The sequence below is a fragment of the Mustela nivalis genome, assembly GCF_964662115.1.
Source record: "Mustela nivalis genome assembly, chromosome: 10".
NCBI lineage: Eukaryota > Metazoa > Chordata > Mammalia > Carnivora > Mustelidae > Mustela > Mustela nivalis.
In genome coordinates, this window is record NC_139029.1 from 72,607,514 (window position 1) to 72,623,142 (window position 15,629).

The following is a 15,629-nucleotide window of genomic DNA, read 5'->3' on the forward strand; positions in this document are numbered from 1 at the left end:
ATATGAATGTTTAAATTATTTAAAAAAGTAATAGAGGAATTTAAAAACATGAGCAAAGAGTGAGTGTCAAAACGACTAGGCAACGTTTTTAAAGAACAAAAGGAAATACTGGACATCTGAAATGGGCATCAGAAATAATTGGGGGAATAGTGGCAATGAAACATGATTGCCATTGGTAAATTGTTGAAGCTGGGTGGGAAGCAGAATGAAATAAAACTTAAGAAAAATCAGAACTACAACATTTGCAATTGAAACTAAGTGGATGGGTTAAATAACAGGGGATTTAGTGGTATGGAAGATGAAGCTAAAAAAGTTGCCCTAGGGCAACACAAAGAGACAAAGAAATGAAAAACATGAAAAAAGAGAGGCTGAGAGATACAAAGAATAGGATGAAAATGACTAATACACTAAGTGGAGTTCCAGAATGAGGGAGTGCAGAAAATGGGACAGTGGTCATGTCTGCAGCAATAATAATCTAGGATTTTTCAGAAATGATGACAAACATGAATCCTCAGATTTGAGAACACGACTCCCTAGAAAGATAAATAAAAAGTTATACACATCTAAAAACTCAAGAGAAAGACATAATGGACTGGAATTATTCAAGAACACCCTTGTGAGGGAGATGGATGTTTAATTTGGTCTTGATGAAAAGCGAATTTGAACTGGTACAAAGGAAAGAGCAGTTTGAAATCTCATATGACAGTATAGTTTTTGGCTGGGGAATAAGATACAGGACTAGACATAGAAACTGTGTGTAAAGACAGAGGCAGGAAAGTTTAGAATGGGTTTGGGATAATAGGGAGTCTTTGGACCTTTTTATACAATATGAATTGATATAGATAGCAGTATCTATATATAAAGTGGTATCTAATAAGCTGTATCTATATAAAACAGTTAAAGCACTAGTTTGTATCATAATTGTTTACTTTTCTCTTTCATTGTGAAGAGAGCAGAGTTACCCACATCTGTAGGAGGCAGACTTTTCAAGCAAATATCACAATTTTATATTCTCCATTGTCTCAGTCTCAAACTCTCCTCTTTGTATTTCCTATCCTCCCCAAAGGTTTAAGGTTTCCCTCTTTTTGTCACATTTGGTCCATCTGGAAGATCACCCTTAATGGACTCCTGAACTCAAAAGAGATATGACTGTTTCCTGATGATGTAGTTTTCTGTTTGCCCTTAGTGGATTTCATTGGCCCCATTCCCTATCCTGTGTTTTGCCCCTGGAGGCTGATAGCAGTGAACTTGAACCACTAGGCTCTGACTTATAATGAGAGACATTATTAGGAAGGAGAAGGAGAGGGAAGTCAAGGTGTTTGTTTCCCTCCTTGCCTATTTTCACAGCATTGGTTCAACTATGGCTATAGTTCCTGATGGACAGTCCCTTTTCCAAGGTTCTGTTAGTACTCACTGGATTCTGGTAACTAGTGCCTCTTGCCCGTTGAGGCTAAGGGTGGTAACAGATTTCTACTATTGCTAGATGTCAGTTGCTTCCCATACTTGTTGGTTCCTTAACCTTAATCACACCTCCATAAATAGACAATTTTTAAAATTCAGGCTCTTTGGGGTGCCTGGGTGGTTCAGTGGATTAAGCGTCTGCCTTTGGCTCAGGTCATGATCCCAGTGTCCTGGGATCAAGCCCCACATTGGGCTCCCTGCAAAGTGGGGAGTTTGCTTCTCCCTCTCGCTCTGCCCCTCCCCTGCTCATGCTCTCTGTCTCTGTCCAATAAATAAAGCCTTTTTAAAAATAAATAAAATTTAGACTCTTTGTACAGTTTCTTTGCTGCTGGGACCCTAACTGGTGTTTCCCAAGCCTGTGCTGTCAAAAGCCCACGGAAGGCCATTTAATGGAAGACCAATTAATGTGATATGTGCCATGTTGTATGTTTACAAAGTCTTACCTTTCCTTGGCTCTTGAACTTTCCATGTTTTGCTTTTTGCCCCTCCCCCTTTTTTTCTTTTCAACAGTGCTTCCTAGCTTTCGTTTTCTTGTCTTAGAGGTACCCTGACTTTCTTGATTCACGGCATCCTCAGTGTTCTAGTTTTTATTTTTATTTTTATTTTTTTTTAACAATGTGTATCCAGGCCAAAAGAAATATCCAACAATTTCATATTAAGAAGTACTTACTAAAAAGCTTCTGTGCAGAGAAGGAAACAGAAACAAAATGAGAAAGCATCCTACAGAATGGGAGAAAGTATTTGTGAATAATAGATCAGATAAGGGGTTAACATTCAAAATATATAAAAATGTCCTAAACCTCAATAGCAAAAAAAAATCTGATTAAAAAATGGACAGAAACTGAATAGACATTTTTATAAAGAAGACATTCACATAGTCAACAGGTATCATGTAAAGGCTCAACATCACTAACCATCAAGGAGATGGCCAGTCAAAACCATAATGAGGTACAACCTTATACCTGTTAGAACAGCTGTCATCAAGAAGACAAGAGATAACAAGTATAGACAAGGATGTGGAGAAAAAGAAACCTTTGTGCACTGTTGATGGGAATGTAAATTGGTACAGCCACTATGAAAAATAGTATGAAGGTTCCTCGAAAAATTAAAAATAGAACTACTATATGATTCACTAGTCCCACTCCTCAGTATGTATTCAAAAGAAATGAAAACGAATGATATGATATCGAACAAAGAAATGATATCGAAGAGCTATCTACACTTCCATGTTCATTGCAGCATTATTCACAATGGCCAAGTTACAGAAACAACGTGTGTGTCAGTGGATGAATGGGTAAAGATGAGACGTGAGATCTATATGGAACATTAGTCAACCATGAGAAGGAGGAAATCCTGCTATTTGTAAACATGGATGGCCTTGAGGACATTATACTAAGTGAAATAAGCCAAAGACAAATACTGCATGGTATCGTTTATATGTGGAATCTTGAAAATAAATAAAAGTGGATGCCAGGAACTAGGGGGTGGGGAAAATATAGAGAGGTTGGTAAAAAGAAAAAAAAGTGCAAATTTTAATTATAAAATGAATAAGGTCTGAGCGTCCATTGTATAACATGGTAACTATAGTTAACACTGTAAATGAAATTTTTTCATTTAAATTCAATTAGCTAATGTAAATGAAATTTACTGAGAGTAGAACTTAAATGTTCTCAAATATAAAATATATGAAATGATGGATGTGTTAATTAACTAGATGGGAAGAATCTTCAGCGTATACGTACAAAATACCTTGGTATACACCTTTTTTTATGACTTTTTATTTATTAGCCTAGAGAGAGAGAAAGCAGGGGAGGGAGCACAGCAAGGGGAGTGGGAGTGGGAGAAGCAGATTTCCAGGTGAGCAGGGACCCTGGGATCACAATCTGAGCTAAAGGCAGACACTTAAAGACTGAGCCATCCAGGTGCCCCTTGATAAACACTTTAATATACACGATTTCATTTAAAAAGTAGTTACTTTAAAAATATTTAGTACTAGGGTCCCTGGGTGGCTCAGTAGGGTTAAAGCCTCTGCCTTTGGCTCGGGTCATGATCCCAGGGTCCTGGGATCGGGCCCCTGCATCTGGCTTTCTGCTCAGCAGGGAGCCTGCTTCCTCCTCTCTGCCTGTTTCTCTGCCTACTTGTGATCTCCATCTGTCAAATAAATAAAATCTTTAAAAAAAAAATTAGTACTGGGGTACCTGGGTGGCTCATTGGGTTAAGCTGCTGCCTTTGGCTCAAGTCATGATCTCAGGGTCCTGGGATTGAGTCCTGCATGGGGCTCTCTGCTCAGCAGAGAACCTGCTTCCCTTCTCTCTCTCCCTGCCTCTCTGATTACTTGTGATCTCTGTCAAATAAATAAATAAAATATTTTTAAAAATTAATATCTATGTTTTAAGAAACTAGTACTTTTGAGTGAAACATCTGAGAGGAAAAAATAATTTTATTTCATTTTTATGTAACCAGTTATTTACTAATGGAGTCTGCCTGTTGTATAGTATATAATTTCTCAAAGTGTAGAATTAGAATGAATACAGTATCCCGATCTCCTCTTAGACATTTATTTTTCATGTGGAAAAATCAGTTTTTGAGATCTAGTATAACAAAGGTAAGATGTCATCAGAAAGATTGTGGTACATTCTGATGCTCAAACGGAATTTACTGTGAGCTAGTATTTCTTATGGTATCCCATAGGTGTCACTGTGTTTCTTTTGTAAAGTTAAAATATCCTCCATTGCCCCAAGAGTTCCTCCCAGTTTGGGAACTTCAGCCTTCTTGATGCTTCACTACCTTTTTATGATAGATGTGTGCTGGGTTTTTTTTAATTGCAGCACATTTTTTAAGTTGTTCTTCCTTCCTTCCTCTCCTCCTTATAGGGCTGATTCAACATCTCTTTTTCTGTTTACTTTCAGGCCTTATAGACGTCAGACAAATCATTCAGATGCCTTAGATCTACAGCAGAGTTATTTCTTTGATTCTAGGTTCAAATTCATTAAAAGACCAAATGAAGCACAGGTTGGGACAGTTTGCCAGAACTGCCCAGGAGTAGCTCAGACCATACTGCTCTGCTATTTTGGTGATGATTTGACTCCATCTAGAATTTTGTTGCTCTTAGAGTTTGACATTACCTAGAAAGATGTCGTTGCTTTCTAGAACTGGCCTACTTCATTTGGAAAATTGCCAGCAAATAAGCAGTCACCCTTAGAGTTTAAATTCAGTAAACATTAGTGAGCTCTCTTTATATAAAAGGTATTTTCCTTATTAGGTGCTCTATTCCTGGTTTACCTATCCAAATACACACAGGATGTTAGAGAGTGAAGTATGTTTAGAGTTCCATGTAACAGTGTTATAAGTATCAACATAAAAGATCTTCATCTGCTCTAGATCACAGTCATCCTCCCCCCTTAAATTATAGAGAGTCATCTTCACAAGGAACAAGGCAAAGACAGAAAAAGTGAAGAGCTTTATACCTAAAACCTCAGTGTAGAATTCCAAGAAAGCTAGCCTTCCATCTCAAAGCTTAGATCTTTCTAACACACTTCAGTTTAAAACACAGAACAAAGTGAAAGCAGAAAGAGAAATGAGTTAATGTATGTTATCAGATTGGCTAGAATAAATGCAAATGTAGTGATTGGACCTCTTCTCATCTGGAGAAAGATATAATCTTAACCATGTGTTAACTGTTAGCAGTGTGAAAGTATAAGAACTTTTAACAAATACTAATTCCATCACCAGCATCTATACCTCTTGCATCTATCAGCTCGATCTGTCACAGGTCTTCCTCCCTGCCACCGGGAATAAGAAAGGAGAAAGTACACCTCTCCTAGTCTGAAACTGTGTAGTGTATAAATTACCAGTCTCTGATTCATTTATTCACCTAGTTTGTTTCCCAGAATAACTTCCCCCAATACTTAAACTTTTAACTTGAGTAGATGCCATTTGCCTAATCTTAAAAGAATTACACTTCTTCTTTCATGACAAGCATTCTCTCTCATAGTAATTATATTTCATAGAGAAAGAGGAGGTGGCCCTGGGTTGACATACTGCCATAGATGCCTTTTTCTGATTAGTTATGAGACCTTCTGGTGCATTGTGTTTTTTTTTTTTTAATTTTATGTTGTTTTTTGTCTTCATTTGCATCAATTCATTGTATAATTTAAAGTGAAAATGTTTGTTACTATTTATGCCAGAAGTTTATATAATAGGCATAAGTTCATAAATTGAAAGTTCTACAGGAAAGAAATAACTTTTTACTTTCTTGAGCCTAAGGAGGGGGAAAATGTTTAGCTCTTCTTGTGAATGGTCTGCAGAATCCTGAGAAACAAAGTAATGGAGAAGTCTGGTGCTTTCTAATTAAAATATATGTAGATTATAACATATGTAGAGGTCAGTTTATGGCACAGTTTATAAACTGTGTTCTAATGGATTGTTAAAACCTTAAATATGTTTTTCCACATAAGCATTATCTTTAATGATTACAGAGTTATTCTCTTATATGGATATGGTATAATATACTTGTCCCTAGTTTCTGGACATTCAGGCTGTTGCTGCTTTGCTGCCTTATGTGGGAGGGAGAAGGGTTATAATAAATGAACATCATTTTGTGTAAAACTTAGTCTGAATCTCCCTTCTTACCTGCATCTGCCCTTTCTATTACTAGTCCTATTACCTGGTAGTATTCTTTTGAAGATTAAGTGATCTAATACTTTCAGAGTGCTTAGTACAGTGTGTGGCGTCTGTAAGTGCAGAATAAATGCTGTCTGCAGACCTCCCTAACTCCACATTGGGATAAGGTAATAAGACAGTTTGCAATGGGTTCTTTGTGGAGAGCACTGAGGTCTTTCAGTAATAGTACAGTAAGTGATACCAGTACTGAAGCTGTGGCATGGGGAGGAGTTTCTGTGGTCAGTCTTCTGTATTGGTTGTTCCAATTGTGTATTCTTTGTTTTAAAAAAAAAAAAAAAGAAAGAATATCTTAGCTGGAGACTGGTGGAGTATAAATTTTTTCCTTGTAGTTAAAATATGTAAGTTTGTTAATATATAATAGAGAAACATTACAAAGCACTCTTAATAGTGTGACTTTTGTGTGTGTTATCTTTGTTTATTTGTATTTTATATTTTTTGTGATCTTTTATTCAAGTGTGTGTCCAATGATGTCTTCTCTGTTTTATTATTTTTTTTAATTATCCTAGTCACGTGAACTGGAAATTTCAGTTTATTGGCGTGATTGGAGATCTCTGTGTGCTGTAAAATTTCTGAGGTTAGAAGATTTTTTAGACAACCAACGGCATGGCATGTGTCTCTATTTGGAACCACAGGGTACTTTATTTGCAGAGGTAATAAATGTGTTTTATTAAATGTGTATCACTATCATTGAAATTATGTAGGCAGCATAATGTAAAAATGGAAAGAGTATTAGGCTGAACGACAGACAATTTAAATTTTTCGCTCAACTCCACTACTGCATAGGTGTATTACCTTGAGACAAATCTTTTATCCTCTCTAGGTCTACTTTCTCACCTAGAAAATAAGAAGTTGGGCTTAAAATATATCTAAGGTTCTCTTAAGTTTTCAAAAATTAGAATTTTGTTCAATTTCGTGAACCATAAATCCAAAGCTATACTCATGTCAACTTGAATTTTCTTCACTGCAGGTTACCTTTTTTAATCCAGTTATTGAAAGAAGACCCAAACTCCAAAGACAAAAGAAAATTTTTTCAAAACAACAAGGTAGTTACTAAGGAATCAAATATGTCTTTTGGTGTATTCTGATGCATAGGTAATCTGCATTTAAAAGTGATACCCATCTTTGTTTTTGTTTTCCATTCATTTCTAACTTTTTTTTATTAAGGAATATTTCAAACATATTCATGAGTAGAGAGACTGGTACTATGTACCCTCACTCAGCCTCAACAACAGTCAACTCATGGCTAATTTTGTTTCATTTATATCCCATCCACATACTACTTCAGATTATATGAATCAAAGGTAGACACCATATTGATTCATCCATAAATATTATAGTTATTTGCTCTAAAAGTTTATTCTTTTTTTTTTTTTTTTAGATTTTATTTATTTATTTGACAGAGAGAGATCACAAGTAGGCAGAGAGGCAGGCAGAGAGAGAGAGAGGAGGAAGCAGGCTCCCTGCTGAGCAGAGAGCCTGATGTGGGACTCGATCCCAGGACCCTGAGATCATGACCTGAGCTGAAGGCAGCGGCTTAACCCACTGAGCCACCCAGGCGCCCCAGTTCATTCTTTTTTTTAAGAGAATTCTTTTTTAAACCTTAGCCACATATCATTGCTAGACTTGAACAAATAGTGCCTACCTATTTATTTTTAAAACTATTTTCACTATTTTACACTAGCCTTTAATAACAAATAGTTAAGAACTATTTTTGAAGTAACAAATTTTGTTTGTTCTTCATAAATTATAAACCAGTGAATATGAATTTTTAAATTATGGCTTTTGCTAATATATTAAAAAATTACTTATTCTATTTTCTTTATTCACAATATCCACAGGCAAAACATTTCTCAGAGCTCCTCAGATGAATATTAATATTGCCACATGGGGAAGGCTAGTGAGAAGAGCTATTCCTACAGTAAATCACTCTGGCACCTTCAGCCCTCAAGCTCCTGTGCCTGCTACAGTGCCAGTAGTTGATGTACGCATCCCTGAATTAGCACCTCCAGCTAGGTATGTGTCTAAGATTTTTAAGCATCGCTTTTATGAAATAGTTATTGTAACATTCATACATACTGCTTACCGTGGATCTATTAAAAGTCTGGTTTTTTCCGAATGGTATATTGAACTTAGTATTCTGCTTACTTTAAAATAATAAAAAAATAAGATTGTTTGCTTTAATTTTAAAGCTATTATACTTTTGATTACTGTTTTTGGTGAATTACTTTATCTCCTATAAGTGATTCTACAGTAACCAAATTGGACTTTGATCTTGAACCTGAACCTCCTCCGGCCCCACCACGTGATTCTTCTCTTGGAGAAATAGATGAATCTGCTAAATTAAGAGATTCGGATACACCAGGACAGGCAAGGCATTTTAAACCTTGTATAATTCTTTTTCACCAAATGAATTACCAGTAAAAGCATCATAGTGAGGTGTACATTTCAATTAATTTAAATTGCCTGGGTGAACTGTGTTTTTATGTTTCTTGTGAGTGAAACATAAAACCTCTGGAAGCTCATGGGCCAGTACAGATGGAATAGGCTGCTGAAGGTAAAAGGAGCATACGAGCATGGTTGATATTAGATGATATATTGCTTCAAACACTCTTCACCTCCTAACTTGGTTAACATGATTTCTGAATATACATTGAAGATGATGATAATGTGTTCATTTTTCAAATTTTTTAAGTAAGTGTAATATAGAATTAATAGCTATAAGAATGTCCATTTTACTTTTCTCGCTAATATTTCTCTTGACTTTTGAAACTTTTAAACTTTATCTTTACCAAATAAGTTGTTTTCTCAGTGTTTCTATTATTTAATGACTACTTAATATTTTATAGGGTTCAGAAACTGTCTTTAATATTGAGAATGACAGAAATAGTATACTTCCAAAATCTCCATCTGAATATGAGCCTGATATTCCTCAACCAGGCCTAGGATACAGTGGTATTCGAGAACTTGAGGATAGAAGGTAAAGAATATATGCACAGCTTTGCTACTACATGTTTGGACCCATACTTTTGCCTTATTTTTAATTGACATACTGTTTTCAGATCCCAACAGATGTTTCAGTTTAATCTACAAGACTTCAGATGTTGTGCTGTCTTGGGTAGAGGACATTTTGGAAAGGTAATCTTTTAAGCTTTCTTGGAATGACTATGAAAGTAATAACTCAAATAGAAAATACTTACTTTAATCTCATTTCAGGTGCTGTTGGCTGAATATAAACACACAAATGAGATGTTTGCTATAAAAGCCTTAAAGAAAGGAGACATTGTGGCTCGAGATGAAGTAGACAGGTTAGTGGTTTTTTTTTTTTTTTTTTAATGAAATTGTTCATTTTTCTGAAGTTTTAACTCAAGATCATGAAAATTGATGTATATATTGCAACAGCAAAACCTTCCATTTCCATTATATATGAAGAAATTAAATTAATGTATCTATACTTGATTAGGGTAGGCATTAATTACTGTTTATCTTTCCGCCCAGCTTCTCCTTACGACAGTTTATTGGTTAGTAGGTACCAAAGAAAGGTGATGAAATGTTTAAATAATTCTGTTAAGTTTTTTATACTTGGAGATGGTAAAGTGTTTGTATGGTACAGAAATTGTTACTGATCTGTGGTCAGATGACACTATTTCCCATTTCATATTACATAAGGAACAGAATGTCAGTTATAGGTAATCTGCACTTAACCCAGTGGTTAATATATTCTGCTTTTTAAAATGTACCTATGTCTGTAGGGCACCTGGGTGGCTCAGTGGTTTAAGCCTCTGCCTTCAGCTCAGTTCATAGTCTCAGGGTCCTGGAATTGAGCCCCACATCCAGCTCTCTGTTTAGGAGGGAGCCTGCTTTCCCTCTCCCTCTGCCTGCCTCTCTTCCTACTTGTGATCTCTCTCTCTGTCAAATAAATAAATAAAATATTTTTTTAAAAAAGTACCTATATCTATATTTTTGCTTTCATTTTTCTTAAAATATTTTTTAACCAGAGCATCTTTTTTTTTTTTTTTTAATTAAAGATTTTTATTTGTTTATTTAACACAGAGAGAACACAAGCAGTGGGAGTGGCAGAAAGAGGGAAAGGCAGAAGCGAGCTCTCTATGGAGCAGGGAGCCCGACTTGGGGCTCGATCACAGAACCCTGAGACAATGGCCTGAGCCAAAGGCAGGCGCTTAACCAACTGAGCCACCTAGGCACCCCTAACCAGAGCATCTTACCTCTCTGGGTTTAATAAATGTAAATTGATATGGATACATCCTTATATACAGTTTTTAAAATGCAAGGGCTTGGGGGACAATATTATAATTGGTCAGAGACTGCTTTAAAAAGACTGTCCTAATAGGATGATTAAATAAAAAACTTTTGCATAACAAATGGCTTATTTATTACAGAGAGAGACTTTCACTTGGTATTTATAAGCAATATTTGTCTTAAACCATTTGGAAACATCAGTTGATATAATAGAAGGCAGCCCTGTATATGAAGAGAGCCTAGCTGGCTTCTCTGTTCCTTCTTGTTTCTTCTTAATTAATGATTTGACCCCAGGGAAATTCACTGAACATCTTTGAACCTCAGTTAACCCACATATTTGTAAAACATGTTTACTGGTAATGCTTGCCTTAGTGAATTGTATTAAGTGCTACACACACACACACACACACACACTCCTACTTCTGATGTTTTTCCCCATCCTATAGAAAGTTCTTTCTTTCTTTTTATGATTTATTTATTTATTTGAGAGATTGAGAGCGTGTGCACTGAGGCTGGGAAGGGGCAGAGGGAGAGAAATTCAGGCAGACTCCAGGCTGCGTGCTGAGTCCCACAAGGACCCATCACAGGGCTCAATCTGACAACCCTGAGATCATGACCTGAACTGAAATCAAGAGTCACTCAGCCAACTCTGCCATCCAGGCACTCTGGGAAGTTCTTAGAATTAGGATACCTCTTGAAAATGAAGCTTTCCTTGGGGTGCCTGGGTAGCTCAGTGGCTTAAATCCTCTGCTTTCAGCTCAGGTCATGATCCCAAGGTCCTGGGATTGAGCCCTGCATCCGGCTCTCTACTTGGCTGGGAGCCTGCTTCCCTTCCTCTCTCTGCCTACTTTTGATCTCTGTCTGTCAAATAAATAAATAAAATTCAAAAAAAAAAAAAAAGGAAAGAAAGAAAATGAAGTTTTCCTTTATGTAAGAAAAAGAAATTTCTTTTGGATTTGCCTATTTATCTTTTACCTGTTTTCCATATCCCTCAATTACATCAAAATAAACTCTTTCTTGATATGTGAAACTATTCAGGAGGATTTTGCTGAATATTTATACACTATGCTGTGTACCATAGTATATATTTATAACTATTTCTATTGTACTGAAGTAGTTGGTTAAAGCAAACCTTTAATCACACTGTCAGTCTTTTTATAACTGCAGTAATACTAGGGTCAACTATATTTCTTTTATGGAAGAATATTTGCTTTATTCCAGATCTGTGAATGGTAAATTCATTTTTTTTCCCAAAAGTAATAGTAAACCGGTACTACCTCTGATAATCTTGGTGGTTTATATAGCTTCTTGCTACCTTGTTACTACTGTGAGTCAAGTCTTAATAGAAGAACGCTTTCTAATTAAATCTCGACAAAATAACATTAATATTACCGTTAATGAAGGATGTCCAGATCAGAGGTTGGAGCTTTAGCCAGAGCCTAAGCTATTAGCCCTACTGAAAATCACTCCAGTCTTGGTGAAAAGTTAATGAGTGATCCTTACTAACTTCAGTTATTAATCCACATATTCGATAACATGGAAGTAAAATAATCTTCAGTAGAACAGGTACAGAAACAGAAACAGAAAATCTGGATTGAGATATAAAACCCACTGTTAGAAGGAATTTGAGGAACACAGCAAAAAGGAACAATTAGAACAAAACAAAGAAAGAATAGAATATCAAAAAATGGATGAACATATTTTGAAAAGTAATACATATTTGTAACTTGCAATCCCAGATAGTAAACAACTCAAACTAATAAGTAAGCGTATTGTTTTATATTCACTTTCTAGTTCATCCTTTTAATAGATTCATAGAATTCATTGTTATTGCATATTACTGTTGGTTTTTTTTTTAATAGATGTTTCCAAAATACTTAATGACCATTTTCCAAGTTTTCTTTCTCTAGTCTGGATTTTATCATTTTACTTAGAAAACTGCCTTTTTTTTTTTTTTAAATAGATCATAGAAAATTCCAAGTCAGTCTCCTTTTAAAAATGAAAATTATGGAGTGACTCTAAAGTAATGTGATTGATTCATTTACAAAGATTGCATTCTCCACCTGCCATTAATAGATAGTTCTGTCCCGTTTATGCCCATTCCTGAGTAAGAATTTTTATGTCCCTGTAGTGCCTCCTCATTCTTTTCTTACCAGTTCATATTTCAAGACAGCAGAATATTACTGGAATTATATTGGTTGGAAGTATATTTTTGTAGTCATAGAACAAGAGCACAGCTAATCAGATATTACAAATATATACTGGGGCACCTGGATGGCTCAGTCAGTTAAGTATGTGAGTTTGGCTCTGGTCATGATCTCAGGGTCCTGGGATTGAGTCTCCTGAGTCAGGCTCCATACTTATCAGGGAGTCTGCTTCTCCCTATCTCCTTGCCTCTCCTCTCACTCATGTTCTCTCTTTCTCAAATAAGTAAATAAAATCTTCACAAATCAATCAACCAACAAATAATATTTTATAAATAAGTATACATTTATTTATATTTAAAATCTATAAATGCATATAAAATATACATGAATATGATTCAATCCTAGGACCATAGTCTTATTAACAATGTTATTTTCCACTGACCAAAATAACTATTTATACAAGCTTCTAAGTTTCTAGAATGTCTAATAATGTACTGAACTCTGAAGAAAGTGTACAAAAATGTTAGGATGGAATTAGTTACTTAGGGAAATAAAACACAAGTACATTAGTTATGTAAATAAAATAGACCAGGTATGTTTGAATTTAAACACTACAGACAGTAGCAGCTGAAAGAAAGGGGAGCATCATTGTGTGCAGATGGATTTAGGTAAGGCCTTGTAAGAGAGATTGGATTTGTGCTATTCTTTGGCAGATGGAAGATGCTTGGAAATATGGAGAGAAGTGAGGGAAATGTTCTGGACAGAATGAATAAAATTTGAAGTTTTTAATAAGGTTGGATTGTCCCATGAATTTTTAAGGGGAATATACAATTTTGGTAAGGTTGGGAAAATTTAGATGCTAACAGTGTAGCTTTTTGTTGTGCCGTAAAATACCTGAAATTATTGTGACAATTTTGGTCTACAAAGAACCTGCCTCCTTTACCTAAGAGTCTGAGACGTCTATCGAGTCCTCCTGAGTATTCCTAGTCCTCATCAAAGCATTCCTGTGAATGACGTTAAAGCCATTTTAAGAGGCATTCTGATGAGTGAGTCTCAATCTTTTACATCATTTACATGTTTAACACAAGTCTAACCTAATACCCATCCATGAGAATTAGTGATTCACCCATTAGTAAATTAGTAATTTACCCATAAATAAAACCATATAGGCAATGAAGAGACAGTGTTGTTATCTGCTTGAGCCCAAACATCTTATTTTGTTTTTATTTTGTTTTTATTTTGTTTGAATATTTTACCTATAGTACCCAAAATTTAGATAGATTTCATGAATCTATTGTTTTAGAAGCCATCTTATCAGTCTTACCCAACCGGACATTATTTTCTGATGTATTTAAGTGGTGATAAAAATCAGAGCTATTAACTTTCTTAAAGTTTTCTTTGGAATTTATTTCTAATAATCACTTACTTTGTAATAACACTTAGAAACCTTACCAAATATATGTAGACATAACCCTAGTTTTTAAACAATTACAGTGGGACTTTTTCTTTTTTAGTATATGTAAAATTATAAACAGATTGTGTGAAATCAGAGACAGGGTAAGAGTTTGTCTAGAATGTGACCTTATTAAGTAGAGTCTAAACACTATTCCATAATAGCTGCATTTACTCTCAGTATTTAAAAGTGAGCAGATATTTTAGTTCATAATCTAGAAGGCAACTATATTAACATAACATTAAAAATTTTGTGCTCGGGGCACCTGGGTTAAGCCTCTGTCTTCAGCTCAGGTCATGATTCCAGGGTTCCGGGATCGAGTCCCACATCGGGCTCTCTGCTCAGCAGGGAGCCTACTTCCTCCTCTCTCTCTCTCTCTCTCTCTCTCTCTCTGCTTGCCTCTCTGCCGACGTGTGATCTTTCTCTGTCAAATAAATAAAATCTTAAAAAAAAAAATTTTATGTTCCTTTACACAACAGGTATTTTTTTTAATTTTTTAAATTTAAATGCAGTTAATTAACATGTAATGTATTCTTGGTTTCAGAGGTAGAGGTCAGTGATTCATCTGTCTTAAATAATACCCAGTATTATAAAGTGCCCTCCTTAATGTATATCACCCAGTTAATCCATCCCCCCACCTCCCTCGCCTCCATCAACCTTCAGTTTGTTTCCTATGATGGAGAGTCTCTTATGGTTTGTCTCCTACCCTCTCTATAAGGGTCTTTTGTCTTGCTCTCAAATGTTTTCAAAATTCTACTCAAAATTTTTTTTGAATCATAGCAGTATAGCCCAGATACCGAAATAAATATTTTATCTTTAAAATTACCTTTAAAAAAAAAAAAAAACTCCTTCTTAAAACAACCAAAGGAAAGAAGAATGGATCTACCTCCCTCTAACATTAGCTTTTTTTGGCATTTTGAAATTAGCAATAACAAAAATCTAAGCAATTTTTTTTTTTTTTAAAGATTTTATTTATTTATTTGATAGAGATCACAAGTAGGCAGAGAGGCAGGCAGAGAGAGAGGGAGGAAAGCAGGCTCCCCGCCGAGCAGAGAACCCGATATGGGGCTCGATCCCAGGACCCTAAGATCATGACCTGAGCCGAAGGCAGAGGCTTAACCCACTGAGCCACCCAGGTGCCCTCTAAGCAATTTTTTAATTTTAAAAACAAAGACATTGTTAATGCTTTTAAACAATGTCAACAAAGTGCCTATTTTATATTAAAGACATAATCTAATTGTTCATAAAATGTATATTAATATCTTTATTTTAATCAGGTACTTAAAATATGTTAATTCAACTTGCAGTTGAATAATATTTGATGGGCGCCTGGGTAGCTCAGTTGGTTAAGCATCTGACTCTTGGTTTCTGCTCAGGTCATGGTCTGAGGGTCATGAGATCAAGCCCCATGTTGGTCTCCGCACTCAGCTCAAAGTCTGTTTGGGATTCTCTGACTCTCCCTTCCCCTCTGCTCCTCCTGCTCACTCACTCGCTCACTTTCTCTCTCTCAAATAAAGTTTTTTAAAAAAATAAATAATATTTGACCTGGTTTTCTTCCACATTGAGTTTTAAAGTCAAATTGATTACTAAATATTTTCAAGGAAAGGAGGAATGGTATTTTTTGCTAT

At 35.5% G+C, this 15,629-nt stretch overlaps 1 protein-coding gene across 1 annotated transcript in view; it reads left to right on the forward strand.

Moving 5' to 3' along the window:
- Window positions 1-15,629, forward strand: part of PKN2 (protein kinase N2) — a 132,008-nt gene that overhangs the window by 97,059 nt on the left and 19,320 nt on the right. Inside the window, exons 9-15 of the mRNA XM_082688584.1 lie at window positions 6,651-6,794; window positions 7,112-7,187; window positions 7,983-8,157; window positions 8,385-8,511; window positions 8,991-9,121; window positions 9,204-9,279; window positions 9,358-9,449. Coding sequence (XP_082544710.1) covers window positions 6,651-6,794; window positions 7,112-7,187; window positions 7,983-8,157; window positions 8,385-8,511; window positions 8,991-9,121; window positions 9,204-9,279; window positions 9,358-9,449 — 821 coding nt within the window. The remainder of the gene's footprint in view (window positions 1-6,650; window positions 6,795-7,111; window positions 7,188-7,982; window positions 8,158-8,384; window positions 8,512-8,990; window positions 9,122-9,203; window positions 9,280-9,357; window positions 9,450-15,629) is intronic.